Source organism: Eulemur rufifrons, chromosome 30 (genome assembly GCF_041146395.1).
Source record: "Eulemur rufifrons isolate Redbay chromosome 30, OSU_ERuf_1, whole genome shotgun sequence".
Taxonomy (NCBI): domain Eukaryota; kingdom Metazoa; phylum Chordata; class Mammalia; order Primates; family Lemuridae; genus Eulemur; species Eulemur rufifrons.
In genome coordinates this window covers 40,316,972-40,341,427 of record NC_091012.1, presented here as the reverse complement: position 1 = coordinate 40,341,427, position 24,456 = coordinate 40,316,972, and the positions used below count along the sequence as shown (strand labels likewise).

The 24,456-nt window shown below is 39.8% G+C and overlaps 1 protein-coding gene across 1 annotated transcript; it reads right to left on the bottom strand.

Annotated features, from left to right (window-relative positions):
* Positions 1 to 2,116: 2,116 nt before the first annotated feature.
* On the bottom strand, positions 2,117 to 4,783 carry USP26 (ubiquitin specific peptidase 26). The gene has a single exon (XM_069464194.1). The coding sequence runs from the start codon at positions 4,781 to 4,783 to the stop codon at positions 2,117 to 2,119; it is 2,667 nt and encodes an 888-aa protein (XP_069320295.1).
* Between the last annotated feature and the right edge of the window lie 19,673 nt (positions 4,784 to 24,456).

Here is a 24,456-nt window from a genome sequence, read left to right as displayed (position 1 = left end):
TTTACAGTCACTGACTGTACACTCAATTTGCTCACAGAACAGTGATGGATGTCACTCAAGAGCCTCCCTGTAATGGACACCTTTACCGTCTCCCCCACCTTTCAGTTTGCCCTGCATTTGGAAGTGTGATATGCAGAAGAGCAGCATGTCCAGGATGTAAGCACCATACCAAAACATTTTTAGTCTTTTAAACGATTGGCATCTTCATACTTCATATTTCAAAGCAGAATAACTTTACTCTTACCAAAACTCCTGTTCTGATGCCTATGCAACTGGGTTCAGCATAAACGGTTCTAGAGAGGCCAAAAGCCTGAAATTTAGAAACCAAACTGTCACTCTCTTCTTCTAAATGCAACTCCGGTCTTATCGTCCAGCTGCCAAAATACTATAGGAGCTGAACAATCTAATTGTTGTGTCTGTAACACCTTCCTCCATGACAGTGATTAATTCAATCTGGGACACTCCCTCCTATATACCTTAGCAATCTTCAGGTCCCATTAACACCTCCTTCCAGACATACTGTGTTCTGAATAATAGAATACCCAAGCTTTGGAATGTGGCTTCCAGGGCATTATCTAACTTCTAAATTAGACTAAATTCCAGTTCACCTCTTTAAAGGCCCCTAGGATTAAGAGTATCAACAAGCTTTTGGATTAATACAGCTGCACTAAAACCATTCCCCACACACGAGAGGGGGGTACGCATGTGGTAAAGGTGGGACTGAAAACTCAGTCCTCTTATATGGTGTGAGAAAGGCTCTTAGCACAAGACGTTTGTTCATAACAAAAACACAAGGCACTACAGATTCATCATAAAGGTTATGTCACAGAGATGGTACGTGCTTGGTATCGGAATTATTAAATCCCTGGATTATACAGAGCTGCAACGAAATGTGACCACCCCGGAATCCATGTGGCTTTCCCTAGACGCAGACCCTCTCCATACAGAGTTTTTGGTGTTGTGTCAAATTGGTAACAGCTAAGACTTTCAAATACTACAAGTCGACTTCAAAGCATGTGTACTTTACTACTTGAAGGAACAAGAAGGAACAAGGCCACCACGTTGTAAAGTACAGAGATGCAAAAGAAATTCCGAACTAGTCTTGTAATGTTGAATGCAGAGGATTGCTCAAGGTTTCCCAGACAGAGTCCTGGTAAGGTTCCTCTGAGGCAATGCAACTATCTCTGAGATGACCGAGACGGCAAGGTGGGCTCGGCAAGGGCCATCATGAGCTTGCTAGCAGAAACATGGGCCAGTCTCTTGAGAGAAAGTCAACTGCTCCATCCTCAAGTGGTAAAGCCTTAGGGTAGACAGCCCCTTTGGCAGTGAGGAAAAGAAGTAGAGTGGAGCCAATTTGGAGACTTGACCTGGCGCTGAGCCTCACTCATACGTGCCCGAGAGGGCTCAAAAGTTATCGGCCTCATCGAACGTTTGTTGCCAGGATCCCGGCAACTATCTTTGCCCACCAAATTGCTGAGTATGATCATCAGAAGTGACTTTTTAAATGAATTTTTTACATTTTTAGTTTTTTAAAATAATTTTTATGCTTTGAGTTATTATGGCTACCTCATAGTTGTTTCGCTTTTAATTAAGTTCACAAAGGCAAGGCATCCATGAAAAGAAGAAACACAAAAAATGTAATCAAAGCCTTTTACAAAATAAGCAACTGAAACGTACGACAGCAAAATGTAACGATAGGCTTTCTGTACCACAGTAGGGGCGCCCACACTTTGTTAAGCAGCGGAATTGCCATCAGACTGCTACTTCCTAGTTCAGGTTTCTGAACCAGTGGATTTGCAGTGGAGCACGAGGTCGCACATGTCTAAGGGATTCTCCATGCTTCTAATGCTGCTGATTTGAGGAGCACACTTTTACAACTACTGCATTAAAACATGGAAAGCCCAATTCCAGTCTTGTAGGAAAAAAGGATGCTCATCAGCCGGAGCTGTGAGATTAAGGTGCACGAGTCATGGTTAGAATGGAGATTTCTCTGTCAGTGTTTCTATTTGAACTTTGGTCCTGGGCTAATTGTCTCTGTATTTCTGGAAGAGTTGAGAGTTTTCCTTCACAAGTGATAGTGAGGCAGTCAAGCGATTCTGTGCAATGAGTCTGTTCTTTATTCCTCCTGAGGGGTCTTCCCTGCCTCATTGCTACGAAGCCGGGAGTTTTCTGCCCTTTTCGATAGTTCTTCAAAGATTTTGTTATGCATGTAAAAGAAGACGTACCCGGTACAAAGCCTCACCTCCCGCATCAGGGCCTCTTGGATATATGACACCTGTGTATCATTGTAAGTGAACCAGGCCTGCCTCTCAAAGTCATAGGCATCGCTGATATAATGGCCTGATCTTGAGGTTCTACCAATATGGCTGACAATACCAATGAGCCGATAGATAGGAAGATCTTCCTTATGAGCATTTCTTTTGGGTTCCTTGGCTTTAGATTCTGTCTTCTTATCTAAAATGTGTTTCTTTCTAGAGTTCTTTTTAGAACCCAATGCATCCTGGTACTTCACATTATCATCCTTGAGATTTAATTCCGTGGGTCTTCTGCAGTTCTTTGTGTGTCCCTGGGCATCTGGCTTTGGAAAGCTTTGAGGCAGTGCTTGCTGAGAAGCTTTTTCACAGATTCTCCTGCCGTAACACTGCTGGGTCTGTTTCGCCACTTCTCGGGATCCTTCTGGAATTCTAATTTTTTCATTTTGATAAAAATTTTCAGTAGGCTTAGTGACCTTACCAACAGCTACACACATACTGCTACTGGTGAATTTACCTCCATCTCTGTGGATCAGAGAAAGGTTATCTTCTAGATACATCATTGAGCCAACTAAGAGCTCTTTTTCAATGAGTGCCTCATCTGACTGTGTTACGTTCAGTTTAGAATTTTTCCCCAGGGCTTTTTGCCATTGTTTTCTGCTTGTCCCTTTAAGAACTCTCTGGTATTTTTGTGGTTCTGACTCCTTGTCTGATCTCATGTGTACTGCCAGGGAATTCTTGGATTCCAAGGTCAACTTAATTGAATGTCTTAATGAGCTGATGGTTCCAGAATTCATGTTTTGAAAAAATTTTAATACTTGGAAATCCCTAATACGTGCTTTCCTGCTTGGGGGAAGAGGTGGTTTAGTGCTTTTGTTGCAATGAGAAGACAAGTTTAAACATTTGGAGATAACGACTTCCTGGTCATTCTTTCTTAGGGACCAGAACTCATTAAACCTATAACGTTTCAGATGGACAATAAGGACCCTGGGAAGCCTACTGAATTTGTTCACTGCAACAGAAGTCTTGTGCTTACACTTCTCACAATTATACTCAAGCTCTTCTGCTTCAAAGAAAAGATCAAAAGTAGATTGAATAGACAAAGGAAGTGCTTTTGGTCCTTGAGGGACGTTGACAGAGAGATAATTGCACAGTTCTGTCTTGAGAACAACCTGACCGCAAGCTTTACAAACAATAGAGCACAACAACTCAAACTCAAAATTACTGATGACAGGACAAACAAGCACTTCAGTGACAGCATCACCAGCACAAACTTGGTGAGGGGAATTTTCTTCCTCAGATTCACCTTTAGTCTTCAAAATTGTGTTTATTTTTCCTGAGTTCTCTTTCAGCTGATCTAAACAATGACCTAAAAACTCATGAGCATCATTCTGTACATTGTCAGAGAATATCTCTGCAGCTGCTGAGATGGCTTTTTTAATATTCACAAGTAACTTCTCCTTGACTTTTATGTTATAAACATCCTTCAAAATGAGCAGCTGTGCCAAGCACATGCTAAGGGCACCCAGGGGCATTTCACCCCATGGGAAACCCTGATTAAGTAAATCATCAGCAAATGATGGAATTGAAAATAGACACTGTAAGGCTGCATTCATATAACAGGTGTTTCCCAGATTGGGGAGGCCTTGCCATAGCTTATCTGGGTGTAAGTCAAGGGACATCCTGAAATCATCCCACTCTAGGCCATACTCATTACAATCTGGTTCCAAAAGAAATGCCAAAAATATTTTCTCAACCAGAGTTTGGAGACCAGTGGAATATAGGTAAGGGTTTCCAGTAGAGTTGGTCGTAAATAAAGATTCCAATTCCAATTTCTTATTCTCTTTTAACTCCTTTGACTTGAATTGTTTCTCCCGATTGTGGCTTACATATTTCAAGGGATTCATCTTGGATTCCTTCTTTCCTACGGAGTTTTCTTTCAGGAAGTTCTCTTTCATTTCTGAACCAGACGATACCGTTTGTTTCCTCCTCCTAAGTAGATTCTCTAAAAACCCTTTGCAAATAGGCATTGATGATTTTGATGTAAACAAAGGTTTCTTCTGAAGGGCAGGTGTTTCACTACCTTTTCCTGTCTCATAAGATCCACCTCTTGATTTCTTATTAACTTTGTGAAATGAAGTTGGGTGGATTTCCTTCTGTGTTGTTGTGCTGGCTAAGATACCCTTATGCTTACGAGGTCTCCCGTGTGGTTGACTCTTGTTTTCATGGATTCTGTCCAGGAGTGTCTTCAAGTTTTCAGCATCTGTAAAGGATAATCTTTCAATAAACAAGAAGTTATTATTTTGGAAAGTTAAATGCAGGTGATTTTGTTTTTCTCCATAGGATCTAAGGACCACGTTTTTAATATTATTGCTAAGCTGAAAACTTTTAATTTCTCCAGTGTTGAAATAAAGAAGCAGTTTAACTATCTTCTTTCCTTTCACTGTTTCAATGAATGCTTCTTTTGACTTAGACATACCAGTTTTCGTGCTCCATATTTGGACATAACCATGTACAGTTAAGGTAGCCATGCTTTTTTTTAACAAATAAAATACACGTATCCTGGATTATTAACAATTTTGAAGTTCCAAATTGTTTTGCAATTTCACCTGCAGAGACAATACCAAAGAAATGGTTCTTTAGCTCTGTATACAGAATAATCCTGTTTCTAGTATTGATGTTTCTAGTATGCTAGTATTCTAGTATTTATACTAGTATTCTATAATCTCTTCAGGTTCTTGATATCCAGCTCTTTAGTGACAAGACTTGTAAACTAAAAATAAAATCCTAAACCCCTCGCCAACTGAATGATACCCTCTTGGCCAAAGGGACCCCAGGAAAACCTTAAAACTGAGTTCCTGGTCATGAAGGGAAGGGAGATCAGACATGCCTCATTTTACCCCCTCTCCCTTTTAGTGTTCAAACACAATTTACCAGAATTAATGTTGAAACAGATCATAAGACACAAAAAACAGACTCTTTGTGACAATAAGATACTAAATTATTAAGAAAACCCAAGACCATGCAGGGCAAAGTTTAAATCACCTGCAGGCCACCAATTTGCTTAACACATAGCTTGAGTTGGTATATTGTCAATGGTCTCTGACTAACAGATTTCCTTATCTTATCTTAAACCATTCCAAGCCTTTAGACAAAGCTTCCTTTAACCAATTACAAATCAAAGAATCTTTAAACCCACCTATAATCTGTAAGCCCCGCTTCAAGATGTCCTGCCTTTTTGGGCCAAACCAATGTACACCTTCCATGTATTGATATGTGATTTTACCCCCAATTCCTGTTTCCCTAAAATGAATGTATAAAATCAAACTGTAACCCGACCGCCTTGAGACCACTTGCTCAAGACTTCTTGGGTGTGGCTCTGCAGGCCATGGTCATACACATTGGCTCAGAATAAACCTCTTTAAATTATTTTACAGAGTTTGGTGGGGTTTTTTTTTTTCTATTGACAGATCAATGCCTTTTGAGAGCCTCCCATGGTTGCATGAAGGCAGAAATCTTGATTGGCAAGGCAAGGTCACTATAGGGAAAATCAAGAAAGTTATTTAACTGCATGTTCTCACTTGTAAGTGGGAGCTAAACAATGGGTATACATGGTCATACACAGTGTCATAATTGACAGTGGAGACTCAGAAGGGGGAAGAAAGACGGGGGTGAGGGATGAAATACTGGGTACAATGTACACTATTCAGGGGATGGGTAAATTAAAAGCTTAGACTCCAGTATGTAATTCATCCATGTAACAATAATCCACTTGTACCCCCTAAATCCACTTAAATAAAAAATCAAAAAAAGGAGGTATATGTGCTAACATTAAAAAAATTACTTGAAACAATAATAGAAATGCTTGGATAAACCTCAAAATGTACACCCATACACTAAATCCACCCCAATATCAGATTCCATTATGATTAATTTCCCCACTTCAACTGAAATCATGAGACATTTGGAAGACTTTCAATAAATAACTGAAAAACATACTCAATAGGGTCTTAAGTGTATGCATACAACGTGCTAATCTTCCTGTCACAGAATAACCCTTACAGGGCAACCACAATAAGTAAGAAAGTGGTGGCACTGTGTGGCCCTCAACCCAGGAACGGATGAATATCCCTTGATGTCTAGAGGACTCCGTACATGGACTACTCAAAGTAAATCAACCTAACGTCTTCCAAATCTAGTTATGCCCCTATATTTCACTTGGCACTTAGGGAACATCAATTTATTCTACCTCTTATTAGCAAAAGTTAAGGTATAAGAATGAGAACTTCTTACCCATCAGATATAGGCTAGAGAAGCTCCTATGGCCAACTCTGGCCACAAGCCCCACTTAACCTGAGCTAGCTCCCTGTATCCAAACCAGTGGGGAATGATCCGATGTGCTTAATCACTGAAAATTAGAAATTTCTGAATAACTCTGGGGCAAATCTGAATTAATTAATACGTTATCAGCACTACAGACGTTTGTATCAGCAGTGTATGTCCAAGAATCGACTGGAAATTGTTTTCTCCTGAATAGTTAAATATTGTTCCGGAATCTTATCTATGATATGAACTTGCTTAGCAAACCCTGTCTTTATGGGTAATACTAAAGGAAACTTCTGATCAGTCCCTGTTCAAATTATGAAAACCTCAAAATTGGTGCAGGATAAATTCAAATAGATTTTTGTTTTATAAAGTTGTTTCATCTATCGACCTATGTTCAGTGAAGTAGGAATTGCACCCATCCATATCCAAAAGTGCCTATATATCCCAGTAAGAAAGATTGTATTTATTATGGTAGAAATAGGGCCATAAGAACATTCAAGCACAGCAGCAAATTCAAGCTTTCTGGATTTATAGCTCACTGTCCTACTGTAGATGCTAAGTAAGGATTTAAATGATTTCCTCTCCACAAAAAAAACACAAAGTCTTAATTGTTCCTTATTTAAACAGTTTGCGAGAACCTGCAACCCCAAAACAACTTCGAGTCTGCATTCCAAAATTTTTGTAATCCCAGCTCATCTATATTTATTAAAACTTGTCTCTTCTTTCTAATGATAGCTGACATAATCTAAGACCCTCCTGGCATTACCTCTTTCCGCCCTCTAAAATGTAGCTAAGAGACATGTGTTTACAAAGTATCTCCATTCATCATTCCTTCCTCACAGTCCAACCTGCTTACATTTCATTCCAGAATAAAGGGAACTTATTTTGAGCCCACTGTACATGCAAAGTGAAGGTTAAGAACCATCTTGCTAATGTACAGCCGAGTGGTCTAACCACTGCCTACTCTCCTAGCACATCTGAAGCTTAAACCCCCTTCTTCATTCTGCCCCATCATTCAAGACATTCGAAGCCTCCTTTGATTGTTTTTTTTTTTTTTTTGAGACAGAGTCTCACTCTGTTGCCCAGGCTAGAGTGAGTGCCGTGGCGTCAGCCTAGCTCACAGCAACCTCAAACTCCTGAGCTCAAGCGATCCTCCTGCCTCAGCCTCCCGAGTAGCTGGGACTACAGGCATGCACCAAGATGCCTGGCTAATTTTTTGTATATATATTTTTAGCTGTCCATATAATTTCTTTCTATTTTTAGTAGAGATGGGGTCTCGCTCTTGCTCAGGCTGGTCTCGAACTCCTGAGCTCTAACGATCCGCCCACCTCGGCCTCCCAGAGTGCTAGGATTACAGGCGTGAGCCACCGTGGCTGGCCTCCTTTGATTGTTTTTAGAAGATTGTAAGTTAACATGTATTGGTCCTTCAAGACTCCACTGAACAGCCTATTCAGTGACTACACTATGCAGCCTAAAATAAACTTCAGCAGTCGTGGCATTCCTCCTCCCTTGTCACCTCCACATTGGATTCAAAACATGGGTAACAGCTACATTCAAAAGTTATGCAAGCCCACATGCTTTCCTCTCAATTTCACCTACAAACTCAATCCATTAAATTTGACTGATCAACTACTAGTGCAATACTCTGGGCTAGTTGCTGATCTCAAAGCATAGCTAGACACTCACAAAACAGCACCACACCTGTCAGATTTAGATGCATGACCTATGATGCCAAGAAGTTGGCTGTAGAGTTTAAAAAAAAAAAAAAAACCCTAGTAGAAGTGTCTGCTTTATTGCTAATTTACTAATTCACTGTACATTGATCTTCTCAGTAACTGAGATAGTTGCTAAGCATGTGCTCTATGCTGCGTTTTATGATTTGCTGAGGGTCTATTCAACGTTGAGTATTGTAGCCATTGCTCTCAGGGACACAGAGGATGTGAGCATTCACTGTACCGAAATGATGTAGACTCTAAACATCACTGTGTAAATATCACAATAGAAGAGGGGTTTAATTCTAGTGGGGAAAAAGGATCTTGGAAAATATCCTTTCAATACCATTTTCTGGGGCTTGACATACTCAGGGTGGGAGCAGTGTTTGTAAAAGAGAAAGGATCTCGTGGAGTATCAAGTCTTAGGCCCTGTCTCAACTTCCCAAATTGCACGGTTTAGCCTCATCCTTTGCAGACAGAGCAGTGAGAAAACTGGCCCTTAGAATGTCTTGCAAGCCCAAGAACCTAGAAGCCTAGGTTGTTAATTCCATATTAAGATACAGTAGTCCCCCTCTTTATGTGCAGTTTCATTTCCAGTTTTAGACACCCATGGTCACAACCACAACCACAGTCAAAAAATATTACATGGAAAGTTCCAGAAATAAACAATTTGAAAGTTTGAAGTAAATTCTGAATAGTGTGATGAAATCTCATGCTGTCCCACCCCATCCCACCCGGGACATGAATCATCCCTTTGTCAAGCTGTCTACAATACCTGCCCATTAGTCACTCAGTAGCTGAGTAGCTCTCAGTTATCAGACCTACTGTCCCGCAGTACTCGTGCTCAAGTAACCCTTCTTTTCCTTAATAATGACCCCAACGAGCAAGAATAGAGATTCTGGCAGTTCGGATACGCCAAAGACAAGCCATCAAGTGCTTCCTTTAAGTACAAAGGTCAAAGTTTTTAATTTAAAAAAGGAAAGAAAAAAATTCTATGCTGAGGTTGCTAAGCTCTACAGTAAGAATGAATCTTCTTTCCATGAAATTGTGAAGGAAAAAGAAATGCGTGGTAGTTTCCCCGACACACTTCAAAATACAAAAGTTATGGCCACAATGCATGGTAAGTACTTAGTTAGGATGGAAAAGGAATTCTATTTCTGGGTGGAAGAGATAACAGAGAAACACGTCCCAATTGACAGCAACGGGGCTCAGTACTATCTGAGGTATCAGGCATCCACCGAGGATATTGGAATGTATTTCCAGTAGATAAGGAGGGAACTGCTATAATTTAATGAAGACTTTTGCTGCTTTTGGAGTATTTACCCTCTGTATCCTGCATTTGTATCTCCCACCACTCAGGCTTTCATTATTTCAAGAGGAAGAAAAACTTTAACGATTACACACCTTCCAAATTTGAATATGCATTTCTCAATCCCAAACTGTTCATTACAAAAGGATGATATAAAAAAGAAAATTATTTTCTTTCCAGCATTTTGGTTAAACGGATGATGCTTTAAGAAGACAACCATTTGTTTTGGAAAGTTTAGCGAGAGCTATAGACTGGAGGCAGATTAATAACTCTAGATGTCCCTGTAGGCTAAATGACTAAGCTTGTAGTATGAAATAGATGGAATTTTGACAGGTAATGACGAAGTGGCATGGAATAGAGATGAAATTGTAGAAGAATGCTCAATATCAGTAAGAGTAAGGCTGTAGAAAGCATGAAGCACCTTGCAAGAGCAGTTTCTATATCCTCTTGCATGTAGAGTCACTAGTACGTAGAATGTATTGAATCCAAAGTGCGGCCCCAGAGATAGAAGGTGAAAAATTGTTCCATGACAGGGGAGTCTGAATTCCAGAGACAACTGCCGTAGACAGTCGGTTACACACTTAGGGAATTCAGGCAGCACACCCGGGTAGAAACAGAGATCTGGCATCCAGATTATAAATGGCATCTGATGCTGTGTGTGTAACCAATGGAACATAGTGGGTCTCGTCGTTCATAGGGCTTCAGAACTACTTGAAGAACCACATCAAAATGCAGGAAAGGGAGTGAATGTGTTTCTGACTACCACAAAAGGTAAAATTTGATTTTTATTCCTGTTAAAGTCTGTTCGCATAACTAATTTCACAATTCAGGAAAGAAGTCCCTCCACAGATACCAGTGGAAACATTGACTTGATGGTCTTTTGCTTATTTTCAGTTGGAAAGAGAATGATGTGTTTGTGATCCCAGCCAGGAGGTTGTTTGTACAAAAAGTCCCAAAGAAGAAGGGGGACTGCCATGTGCTAGTCAGTGAGTGTGACAGTGCTGAGCAGACTGGGACTAGGACACCGTGGGGACTGCTGTTGATTTTCTTAGCTGGCAGGCAATCAGAGCACCCACTCTCTGTCCGCCAAGATTGGGGAAAAGAAATGGGGCACCTGACCCACGGGGGGACACTCAGACCTCTCCTCTCCAGCCTGAGGGTCTCCCCTTACCATGTAGATGGCAGGGTATGGAGGGCTGGTAGCTGTCTCCTTTTGCCACGTGGAGAGGGCACGATTCTGTGTCAGGAAAGAGCCAAGACTCAGAAAACAAGAGAAAGAAGAGCTGGGAACAGAAAGAAAATACCATATGTAAAACTAAGGCCACCACAGGATTTCTCCGTAACATACCATAGACTCCCTTTCTTATGTCAAATCTAGTTTGAATTGCTTTTCTGACACCTTCACCTGACAGTGAGTCTACTCATACACCGTGTGTACGGCACTCAGTTCAGAATATACGATCATTATAAGAAGCCCATGACATGGGTATAATGTTAAGAAAGCAGGATATTAACCATGAGTATAGTATGAGCTCATGTCTTCTTAAAATATGCATAGAAAATGTGTAGAGGGCTAATCTTTCCTACTGCTGGTATAAAACAGATTCATACCTGACACAAGCAAAGAGTATAGGATTAATTTTTTAATGTGAAAATTCAGGAGCCTCGTTAGTCCTCTTTTCTAGATGTAAATAAATCTCACCTCCTTCCTCACAGCGCTGAGCCAGAGCAGGGAGCTCTCTGAGGTTGGTAAAACACAAGGATGTAAGACCTCTTGGTGCTGATGCGATAGAAAAGATTCTTAGCCTCGCAGTAAAGTTTGTCACATAAAGACATTCAGGTCAGAGAGGTCTTCAGTATTTGAACCAAGACAAAGCTTCTAGCTAAGTACAGAGTCTCCTTCTTTCAGGATTGGGATAAGGTTTTTTTTACTAGTTAAGCTAAAGATTGGGAGGGGGCATTCTAGAGATGGAAAGCAGCAGAAAAGTCAGACAGTGCAAGGAATTGTGCTGGGCTGGAGAAGAGAGTTTGGGTAATGAGGACATTTGTCATTTCAATAACTAAACTCTCCTGGATAAACTCCAAGAATGTCTGCTTCATCCTGATTTCTATTTTCTAGTGGACAGAGTTAGAGTGTGTTTTGGGGCTACACTTCCTACATGTGGGCAAAAGGTTAACAGCCTTCCAGAGATTCTCAAGAAGTGACTCATTCAGAGTCCTCTAGACAGCATTTAATTCTGTGACTACAAAGATGGGGCTGACTGGGTGGGAGTGTCGTTGGTCTCACAGCTCCAATTAGTTTTGTCACCTTCCTCTCTTCCACACACTTTGCATTTTCCCTCCTGACTTTTAATGATGCCAACAGCACTAAGGCACCATCCTCTTCCATACCTAAACTGAAATGGCTTCACATAATAGTTTCACAGCACTGAGCATTCGAGTCACAACTGCTGTCTGCTTTGCCTTGCTCTGCCTTAATGGCCAACAGAAAATACTCTCAGAGACCTTTATAGGAAAGCAGAGAACTTCTTAACATAATAATAGCATTTTAACAATTCACTGGAATGCATCATAGGCTTAGCTGGTTTTAAGATTCTGTCCTTTTCCAAGCTTCTGAGGGACTTTTTTCCTTCTCGCTGCCCTAACAAACCTCATTCTCTTAATTTATCAGTCACTCAAAATCTGAGTGACTTGAAAATGGAAGACCATCCACTTGGATAAATTATTTGGTGTAATAATGCCTAACGATACAACCTAAATAATCATGGCAAACCCTGCCCTGGAAATTCCAATCCCATATTCTGTTACCCCATATGGCTACCGACTTAGCCTAGCTGACAGAATAGCTGGTTCTTAGGTACTGTCATTCAACTGCAATGGTAAAATTGCAGGTGCTGCTGATCAGCTGAAACATCTGTTTCAGTCCTGGAAGACAGTCACAGAGATGCCTGCTGCTTATATGTAGCTGGTCGGAACTCCAGCTTCAAAGAGTGACCTGAAGTACAGTAGCTAGTTAGAGAGCTCAGACACTAACGACACCCTTCAAAGAATGGATTTGAAATTTTCAACAGAGACATGCTCATGAATACTTGAAATGAAAAAAAAAAAAGTTTAACATTTCAATGATTGCAAGTGTGCACTTACTGAAAGGGGGAGTATGGAAAAAGTACTGCTTTCACTTAGTTTGAAGAGAAGTGATGTATTAACAGTTGTTGAGGGTCGGGGAAAAGGATGTAATTAATTATGCACAGAACTAGTTTCCTGATTGAATGGGATACCTCAGCCCTGAGAAGGTTGCCAGTGACAGATGGGAGCTGCGCAGATGTAGCAATGGCCTTTGCAGTGCAAGTCATTACAGTAGGTGTCAGGCGATGTAAATCACAAGCAAGGAGTGCAACACCCCGCCCCCCCCGCCCCCCCCCCCCCCCCCCCGCAGACCCAGATTAGAGTCAGCCACGGAGTTGAATTATTATGTGAAATGCCCTTCCACTATTAAAACACAAAGAGACAAGCCCAATTGCCCTTTAAACAATTGTAGACACCAAAATCTGTGCTTTACATGTAGCTATTGCCTCCAGTGATTCTCTATGGCAAGGGAAAGGATAGAGGATGTTATAGTCAGCTCAGGTCGCCATAACAAATACTATAGATTGGGTGGCTTAAACAACAGAAATGTATATTCTCATAGTTCTAGAAGCTGGAAAGATCAGGGCCCACCAGGGTTGAGTTCTTGGTGAGGCCTCTCTTCCTGGCTTGCAGATGTGGCCACTTTCTCCCTGTTTTGTTTTGATTTTTTTTTTTGAGACAAAGTCTTGCTCTGTCGCCCTGGCTACAGTGCCGTGGCATCAGCCTAGCTCACAGCAACCTCAACCTCCTGGGCTCAAGCGATCCTTCTGCCTCAGCCTCCCGAGTAGCTGGGACTACAGGCATGCACCACCATGCCTGGCTAATTTTTTCTACATATATTTTTAGTTTTCCAGATAATTTCTTTCTATTTTTAGTAGAGACGGGGTCTCGCTCTTGCTCAGGCTGGTCTCGAACCCCTGCACTCAAACAATACACCCGCCTCGGCCTCCCAGAGTGCTAGGATTACAGGCATGAGCCACCGCAGCCGGCCTGTTTCTCTTCTTATAAGGTCTCCAATCCTATTGGATTAGAAACCCAGCCCTATGACTTCACGTAACTTTAGTTACCTCCTCAAAGCTCTACCTCTAAATACAGTCCCATTCAGGATTACAGCTTCAAAATATGAAAATTTGGGGGAAACAATTCAGTCCATAGCAGAGGTGATACCGTTTTTGGGGCTGTGAGCAAGATTATTTTGTTCTATTGAGACTTGTTCTCCCTACATGGAAATAATTCACAGGATCTAATAAGCAAAAAACGGATGTACTCAGGGTCCTTCCATGATCTATTAAAGTCATTGTCCATAGAGAACAGAAAGGAATATGTACATAGCAATATTTGATAGCAACTTTTTTAAAGATAGGAGCTGAGTGAATCTTGGCAGTAGTAGTTCAGGTGCATCAAAGTATGACACTCAGCCCCTGCTTCCCAAATGTCTTAGCACTCTCATTTTCTACTTCTTCTCTCCCACAATCTCCAGCTGCCAATCAAGAAGGCATGGTGACAATTGGTTTGGGCCTTTTTCTTCCTCTTGCCTGAAATCCTTGACATTCCCCACCGTCACTCCTTTCTGACTCCTATGATTTTATTTTCTGAAAGCCAAGAGCTAGAGATTCCTAGGAAGAGCCAACTAAGGAATTTCTCTTTGTCAGGAACTAGACTAGCATCCCTGTGACTCAGAGGCAGAGAACTGGGACAGGAATGCAGCATTTGTTTGAAATTGCGTACAGTCATGAGGTTTGCCTCAGGTGAGTCATTCTTAATGTCAATTTAAACTCATTCAAAAGTGATTTGCTGGCCGGGCGCGGTGGCTCACGCCTGTAATCCTAGCACTCTGGGAGGCCGAGGCGGGTGGATCGCTCGAGGTCAGGAGTTCGAGACCAGCCTGAGCAAGAGCGAGACCCCGTCTCTACTAAAAATAGAAAGAAATTATATGGACAACTAAAATATATATATACAAAAAATTAGCCGGGCATGGTGGCACATGCCTGTAGTCCCAGCTACTCGGGAGGCTGAGGCAGTAGGATCGCTTAAGACCAGGAGTTTGAGGTTGCTGTGAGCTAGACTGACGCCACGGCACTCACTCTAGCCCGGGCAACAAAGCGAGACTCTGTCTCAAAAAAAAAAAAAAAGTGATTTGCTTTTCCTTTTGGCACTTGGAATGTGATGAAAAAACCCTGGTATAAGGTAGTTGAAAAAAATAATCTATATGGACTGTTATTATTAGCTGCTATTGGGTGACTGTCATTATAGTCAATGTTTCATTTTCTGACTACCAAGTCCCATTTCCCCTTAAGGGAAAATAAAAGGCAAGTCAGTCTCAATCTTGAGAAATTTAGCTTTGAATCTTGTGAATACTCATATTAATTTAACACAGTTCCCAAGATTGGTAAGGACCAATGAAATATGCCCCCCAAATTCATTCACATGTCTGGCTAAGTAAGGCAGACTCTGACATCTTTGTCCTACTATCCATTGCAGCCAGAGCACGCTCGACACTGATCCCTAAACTAAACAAGACCTTTTGTGAGATCAGCCTTTGCATGCACTCTACCATCTACAGAGGCCTGTATGCTTCAGCAAAGCCCTAATCACTATTTTAAAATTTTTTAAATTTTAAATAGACTTTATTGACTTTAGGAAGTTTTAGATTTTTATATCCATTGCATCATTTCTGATATTAGTAATGTGTGTCTTCTCTTTTTTTGTTGTTTGTTAGCCTAGCTAGAACAGCTAGAAGTTTATCGACAGCTAAAAGTTTATCAACTTTATTGATCTTTCCACAGAACCAGATTTTGGTTTTGTTGATTTTCTCTATTGTTTTCTCATTTTTAATTTTAATGATTTTTCCTCTAATTACTATTGTATCTTTTAAATTTCTTTTTCTGATGTTTGCTTTAGAGGATCACACTGCTCTTTCTCTATTTTCCTAAGGTATAAGTTAACCTAATTGAGTTTAGATCTTTCTTCTCTGCTAATATATGCATTTAATGCTATAAATTTTCCTCTAAACACTGCTTTTGCTATATCCCCACAGGTTTTGATGAGTTGTATTTTGACATTTAGTTCAAAATATTTTCTAATTTATCTTAAGACTTTTGACTCTGCTGTTATTAAGAAATATACTGTTTAATCTCCAAATATTTTGGGACTTTATAGTTATCTTTGCTATTGATCTTTATTTTTATTTCAGTGGGATCTGAGAACATATGTTATATGATGGATTTGCTAGTCTTTTAAATTTGTTTCTTATGGCCCAGAACCTGATCTATGTTGATGAATATTCCTCGTGTGCTTGAGAATAGGTATTCTTCTGCTGCTGAGTAATCTATAAATGTCAATTAGATCAAGTTAACTGATGGTGCTGTTCAGGTCAACCACAGCTTTACTGATTTTCTGCCTGCTTGATCTATTAATTAAAGAGGTGTTGAAGCCTTCAAGTATAATTAGTGAATTTGTCTATTTCTCCTTGCAGTTCTATCAGCTTTTCCCTTACATATTTCAATAAACTATTGTAAGGTGGACACACATTAAGGATTGTTATGTCTTCTTGGAGAGTTGACCCTTTTTATGATTACATAGTACCACATTTTATCCCTGAAAATTTTCCTTGTTATGAAGTCTGCTTTGTCTAAAAATAATATAGCTACTCCAGGGTTTTTTTAAATTATCTTTCTCTATCTCTTTACTTATGAAGTACCTGAATCTTTACATTTAAAGTAGGTTTTCTGTAGACAACATATAGTTGGGCCTTAATTTTTGTTCACTATCACAATCTTCTTTTAATTGATATTTTCAGACAATTAGCATTTAAAGTGATTATTGATATACCAGGATTCATATCTATTATAGTATGTTGGTAACCATTTTCTATTCACTGCTTCTATTCTTTCTTTTTCCTTACCCTCTATTTCTGCCTTCTTTGGTTTTGAGCATTTCATATGATCCCATTTTATCTCCTGTCCTGGTATAGGAATAATACTTTTTTAAAAAAGAATTTAGTGGTTCCTCCAGAGTTTTGCAATATACACTTACAACTAATCTAAATTCACTTTTGAAATAATACCATGCTGCTTTACAGGTAGTGCTAGTATCTTCTATGTAACAGAGTATTCCCAATTCCAAAGTCCCATCCTTTACAATATTGCTGTCATTAAGTTTCACTTATCCATATACTTTAATCACCCAAAACTGTTACTACTATTTGAACAGTTACCTATTAAATAATTATAACTACATTAAAAGATTTTAATTTACTTCATTTAATCCTTCTCGGATACGCTTCCTTTTTTATGTAGGTATGATTTTCTACCTAATTCATTTTCATTCTCCCTGAAGAATTTTAACATTCCTTGCAGGGTAGGTCTGCTACCAACGTAAGACCAAAATATTCAGACACTCCTAAGACTTATAAAAGTCAAGTCCCTCTCAATCATTTCACTGTAGGAGACACCATGACAAACTTAGCAGTTGAAAGCATCTGCACTAGAGTACCATTGCTTGGGTTTGAACCCAAGCCCCACTGGAAGAGCAAGAAATGAAGTGCTTTAAAGCTCAGTATCCACGCTCGAGGTCAGGAGTTTGAGACCAGCCTGAGCAAGAGCGAGACCCCGTCTCTACTAAAAATAGAAAGACATTATACAGACAACTAAAAAAAAATCTATATAGAAAAAATTAGCCGGGCATAGTGGCGCATGCCTGTAGTCCCAGCTACTCGGGAGGCTGAGGCAGTAGGATCGCTTAAGCCGAGGAGTCTGAGGTTGCTGTGAGCTAAGCTGACGCCACGGCACTCACTCTAGCCTGGGCAACAAAGTGAGACTCTGTCTCAACAAAAAAAAAAAAAAAAAAAGCTCAGTATCCTATCTCAGATTTATACAGTAAGAACTAGCACTAACCTCACCAGGTAGCTGTAAGAATTTAATGTTATTTACACTTTGGCTGGCATATATTAAGCACTCAACAATACTAATTTTTAATTGTTTTTGGTGCCACTATTTCATAGAACCAAAGTCTGGTGACACAGTTGATGATGAAAAAAAAAAAAATCTAAGCATCCTAGATTTGGAGGATCCCTGTGATTACTGAGATAGCTGCAGTTGAAAAATAGTCCACTAAATTCGTTCCTATGACTTTGCTTCCCCTAAAGTAAAGCTCTGAAACTGCCACTGTTCTGAGGGACATCAAGTCCCCAAAGCCAAGAATACTCCAGAAATAAGTCCAGAACTATAGCTAAGGACTTCTCTTGACAGAAGCTTATAAAACATTAAAACATCTGCTTGCTTTCCCCCTCCACTCCTCCTCTTCCTGAAAATCAGTAACAATAATCTCCAAGAGACTGTTAAAAGGAAAAAATGATCTCAGACTAAAGATACAAGAAAGAAGCCTTCGGAAATACTAGAGTGCTAATAATTCCTAATACCCTACAGTTCTGCTCTGTTGAAATGCAATCTATTCAGATTAGTGTTAAGAGCACAGAAGGCTGGCAACAGGCCATCACGAATTCCTTCCCTGCAACCCATCATTTTCCAAGTCTAAAATGTTGAATGGCAGAAAAGGGATAATCAAAATGGAATTCAAGATTGCGGTGAAATGAAGATTTAGCATATGAGAATAGGGTTTTGAGTCTTACACAAGCATTTCTCTAAGAGCTTGAAGCACTCTTCTGCTGTGGCAGGTGACAGTGTGACATACAGGAGTTTTAATAATTCCTAATACCCTATTCTTCTCTGTTGAAATGCATTCTGTTCAGCAGAATAGTGTTAAGAGCACAAAAATCTGACAAGAGACCAAATATTGGTCTTGTCTTGAAATCTGACAAAAATAAGAAACTATTATTCACCACAATATAAATATTTTATTTAAACGTTATTTTCCTAATGCTAATGATCTAAGAATTTACTTTTTCTTTCTGAATAGTAAAAATCCTCCTTCTTATAACTGCTTCAAATGCTTTAAAACATTACTTAGAATATCACTGCACTTACGGTTAAAGTAAAAATTAATGTCGTCTTAAAAGTTGTATCAATTCATGTAAAAGATTCACTAATAAACATACTGGGGTAATCTTAAAGACAAACTCTTTCCAAACCTTATACAAGCTGTTTCTCTGAACACCATCTAAATGACTTAAACTTCAGCTTTAGAATGCAGTAAAAAGAGACAGTTGGCCCTCTCTATCTATGGGTTCTGCATCTGTGGGTTTGACCAAACGAGGATAGAAAACATTCAGAGAAAAAAATCCCACAAAGTTCCAAAAAGCAAAACTTGAATTTGCCGCACACCAAATAGTATGGTGAATCCACAAGAATGAAGTGATATGGAGGCATCATATTTAGTGTAAGTAATCTAGAGATGATTTAAAGTATATGGGGGCATCTATGTAGGTTACATGCAAATACTTCACCATTCTATAGGGACTTGAGCATCCGCGGATTTTGTTATCCCAGGGGGTTCCTGGAACCAACCTCCCATGGATACTGATGAACAACTGTATTTATGGTGGTTTTTCTATACACGAACCACAACAAAAATCTGTTTGCTCTAGGAATAACCTTGACACATGTTAAAAAGGAGACTGTAGCAGGAATTTATGAATTGGTGGGTCAGTTTAAGTTAACGGTTTCTCTAGTCCTAAGAAACTTGCCTTCTGGAATGTCCTCTCTGCTTCTTAAATCCAGATATGCAGAAGCATATTCTTTGAGAGCCTGTAATGAATGCTCCAATGAGGCAGAATACATAGCAATGCGTGCTGAGGGTCTGATTTCCCTCAATCACTTCTGAGTATTAAAGACATTTCCTCAGCTGTCACTTCCAAAATTACAATCTGTGTATGCTTTCAGAGGTTGTGAAGTGAGGAACGCATGTGGAAACATTTGCTCTAATAAAAGCAGCTTATGTGAACAATGAAGGAGAAAGATATAGTAAACAGCTCCTCAAAGAAGCAGTGCCTTCTAGGTCCAAATTCTAAGATCAACCTCTAAGATTGGAAACCTCACCCTTATCTCACTATCTTGCTTTGGGCACCTCAAGATAGTTTAAGTGGTAGGAAAAAAAACTTTTTCTATTTACTTATTGCCTGTACTCACTGACAATATGAACTCTGTTCAGGCAGGAGGATTTGGTCAATCACAAGGCAAGAGAAAAGGTAGGGTTAAGTGTGCCAGGAACCTTGCAGCAAGTGGGAGCCTGGGAAGCCCATCATCTGGAAAGATTCCCTTCAGCACAAGCATAACATTCCAGGAAAATTCTCAAGAATTTGCATGACAGAAGAGATGCAAGACACATTTCAAGGAGCAAAGTTAAGGGCAAAGCTTAAATTAAATGACTTGTTGATATAGCATAAGCAAAAATTATTTGGATTATCAAGATGGTATTTTGAGGGCATTCTGCCAGTTAAGAATGAGTTAATTAGCAACTCAAATGAATAGAGTGCTTACTGTAGATTTCTAAATTTATAATTTTCTGATAGGGAGACTCCTACACGAGTAACATGCCCCCTTCCTCCATTTGTTATGCGAGATATTCTTAAATGGCTCATTTAATACATGACCATGTGCTATTTTTATTTACCCAGATCCCAGAGAAAATGGTGTAAAAATCAGCTGTGGCACAAGTGCACAAAATTAATTCTACTTAAAGCCCAGGTTTGGCATTGTGAAAAGCAACTTTCATAATGTTTTGGCAAGTAGGGAAGTCCATAATTGGTGCCTTATGTTGCATAATGACACTCCAAGGGTAAAAGAAGGTGCATTTTCATGAGAAATTAAGGAGGAAAGGAGGAAGAATATTTTTTATTAGAGAACAAATCTGAAGATTAGAAACAATGACTTCTTTGTCTACTATCACCGTAACTGGAGTCACAATTATGAGTGAGAAGCTTACGAGGGAGTATCAAGAATTGGACCTAGGAAAGACTCAGGGAATGAGCAAGTGGGGAGGTCACTGTGGCCTAAAAAAGGATGTCCACTGAAGTATGAGTTTCAAAACCCTGGTAATATGTTTCCAGAAAATAAAGGAAAAAAGTCAAAGAGATATATGTAAGACAAAATATAAATATTACAGAGCATTGGTCCAGGAGATCCAGGATCTGACTAATAAAAGATCGAAGCTGAGTGCTATGGGAGGCCAAGGTGGGAGGATCACTTGAGGCTAGGAGTTCAAAACTAGCCTGGGTAACATAGCAAGACCCCATATCTACAAAAATTTTTTTTTTAAATTACCCAGCCATGGTGATATATACCTGCAGTCCTAGCAGCTCAGGAGGCTGAGGCAGGAGGATACCTTGAGCCCAGGAGTTTGAGGTTACAGTAAGCTGTGATCATGCCACTGCACTCCAGCCTGGGCAACAGAATGTTTATAGCAGCACAATTCACAATTGCAAAGATGTGGAAACAACCCCAGTGCCCATCAATACATGAGCGGATTAATAAAATGTGGTATATGTATACCATGGAGTATTACTCAGCTATAAGAAATAATGGGGATATAGAATCTCTTATGTTCTCCTGGATAGAGTTGGAACCCATTCTACTAAGTGAAATAACCCAAGAATGGAAAAATAAGCACCACATGTACTCACCATCAAATTGGTTTCACTGATCATCACCTAAGAGCACATTCAGGAATAACATTAATCGGGTGTCGGGCAGATGTGGGGGGGGAGGGGATGGGTGTATACATACATAATCAGTGTGATGCCCACTGTCTGGGGGATGGACACGCTTGAAGCTCTGACTGGGGGCGGGGAAGGGGAGACAAGGGCAATATACGTAACCTAAACTTTTGTACCCCCACAATATGCTGAAATAATAATAATAATAAAAGAACTCAATACTTAATTGCTGAGTTAAAGGGAGAGGTGATTGGGATCTAAAGAAATAATATACTTCTCTCCAAGGATATCTAATGTTTCCATGCATTTCTTATCTTGTCCAATTGAGTTTCCCAACTGCACAGAAAACATGTGCCTAAGACACTCCCTGGTATTTATGCCTTACAGTAACACTTCTGAGTGCTGATATAATGCCTTAGATTCAGATCCAGACCTCAAATGTAGCGCACTTGCTACTTTCTACCTATTAATTATATGCTTATAAAACACACTTATTAAACGCTCAGATTCCTGACCTTGTCCCTTCTCTGGCCTTATGACTGTGGATAAATCATTTAAGGTCACTGTGGTTCCATACCTCCATCTGAAAAAAGAAACTAATTTACTGCTTTTATTTAACTATTGGCTTCCTGGAAATGTGAGTTTTGAGTTCTCCAGAGAGGAAAGGTGCGCAGTGGGATGGAACTAACAATATATAGCAGGAGAAAAGACTCTAGTTTCAGCTCGCTCACAATCTGGGTGGCCTTTATCTCACGCTAAATTGCCATTTCTTCACTTATAGAATGGGGAGTGATCTCCAAGGGCCATCCTGGCTTTGACAGTATGAGAATGGAGACTAAGTATTAGGGAAGAGTTCTGGGAAGGCCCTGAATGTGGCCTAGCTGACCTTATCAGGAATTAAACACAAAAGAGAACATAAATGGTCCTGTGTGTTCATATCCTGGTATTAGATGCAACACCCCTTCTTTACATGAATATGCTTCCTTAACTTCTAGGTACTCTGTACTTTTTAATTTCCAGGTTTCACTGGAATAATTCATTGACTATTCTGTTGAAGAATCAAACATACACAAGTAAATAGATCTCAAAAAAAAAAAAAAGAAACCCATCATCTGAGAAGCTCAGATGAAGAAGTAGCTGATTTCATTTACATACTCAGGAAAGCAACTTGTATGTGGCAAAACAAAGAACTACTTCTTTTCTGACCTAGCAAAATAATCAGTGTTACAATCATATGTGCATGTACGTGCGTCCATCTGTTTAGTAGCCTTGAACTACATCAACATGTTCTGATCTCATATTTCTCTCATCAGTTCCTCTTGGGAGGAGTGGCAGAGTTTAATGCAAACTTCGGCCCAAACTCTTAACACAGTGTTTCTAAACAACTCCAGAGATTTATAGCCTGAATGGAGAATTATTCCCTATTATTCCCTATTCTTTTACTTCTCATTCAAATGCAAAGAAATCAATTTTCTGGTCATAATTTCAATACTTCTGGGACATTACACTAGGACAGAAGTAAAAATAGAACATCATTATATTGTCAGGTCCTATGGCTGAGTATGACTGATAACGATAGTGTCACAGAAGTAATAATCCAATAAAGCCTCTGTGTACTCAGGGTCAAGTCATACTAGTACTGGGAAAGATGTAAGTGTAGCTGCAGCAGCAGATTTTAATCATCAATTCAGCATTAAAGATGACGGCAGTCCTATTTGTGCCCTCCCACTTTTGTCTCCTTACTGTGTACCTTTCTCTTCTCTGGTACTCTCCTCTTCTCCTCTGTCGGTTCTTACTCTTGCTTTATCCTTGAAAAGCCAAAACAAGTTGCAACCTACCATCAAGATTGTCTAAGACTTTTCTATCTAAACGGCAATGTTTCCTTTCCTTCAACTGTTATAATGATTAAGTGAATCGAGTTACTTTTGCCTCTCTAACTAGAATGTAAGGTTCTGTGGGGGAAACCTTTTCTTTGCCATGTTTTTTCCCCCACATTCTTTGCAATGGCTGGCTTTGCCCTGAGTTTATTTCAAGTATGTGATGCATTCTTTTCCTGAGAAAATCTATTTTCTTCAATGTTTTCGTCTACCAGATGAGATAGGAAAACTACTGAGTAGTCTCCAAGGCCCTTTCCAGTTCTTGTTTCATGATTTGTACTTCAGTGGTTGAACACCACACTGTGAAGAGACTATAGATGGCCAGATATGAGCAGGCAGGGATGGCTAAGACCAGCATTCCAGACAGAGGAAAGAAATAGTACAAGCAAAAGCCCTGAGATGGAAAGTATTTAGTGTGCAAATGGGACAAAAAAGAGGCCCAGATTTATGGGAGGGAGTAGGAATCAGAAAAAAATATATCAAACAGGTTTTTAGACAGTTCACTAGATCTAAACAGAACTGAGGTAAACAGTTGTTACCTTTTAATCACAGCTGTTTTAGCCATGGTCTTATAGCTACAGGAGAAGGGGAATGAAGGAGAAAAGGAGAAAATCCCATAGTGGAAGGAAGTGTTTTCTTTATCTTAACAGACAACCTAGACTATGAGAGTATCTTTGCATGTCATTCCTTATTTGTTGAGTTGCATTTATCTATTGAATACTCTGTGAAATCAGAAGCAAGGCAGACTGAGTACAGTATTACGTAAATTGCTGAAATCTGAGAGTTTAATATAAATAGGTAGAAAGGCAGGAATTTATCAACTCAGTGTTTTATTATAACACAGGTCATCAAAAGCCCAAATTGATAGTTTCCAATGCCAAAAATTAATTAACACTTAATAGTGTAGTTTATTTGGTCCCTACAACCTTTTCAAACATGTAATCCATGGGGAAGACCATCAAATGATTTCTTGGTGCTCTAGATGCCAGGGGGCATTAAACTAGTTGATGCCCTTCACCTAGTAGGAAAACAGAATGAATTTCATTCTACGAATTTTCCCCGTCCACAATGGTGGCAGATGCGCACAGAGGCTAACTCCTCATGTTTGCAAGATTTCATAATGAAGACAGTACTACTTGACTGCTGGGCCTCTGAAGTACCTGCAGGAATGAGTCAGGCATTGTGGTAAGCAGCCTTTAAGATGGCTCCAAATGCTCCTAACTTTCAGGTATTCACACTCTTG

Bases quoted from the DNA above. Each gene is read 5' to 3' on its own strand.
- USP26 (XM_069464194.1), bottom strand. From the start codon at position 4,783: ATGGCTACCTTAACTGTACATGGTTATGTCCAAATATGGAGCACGAAA.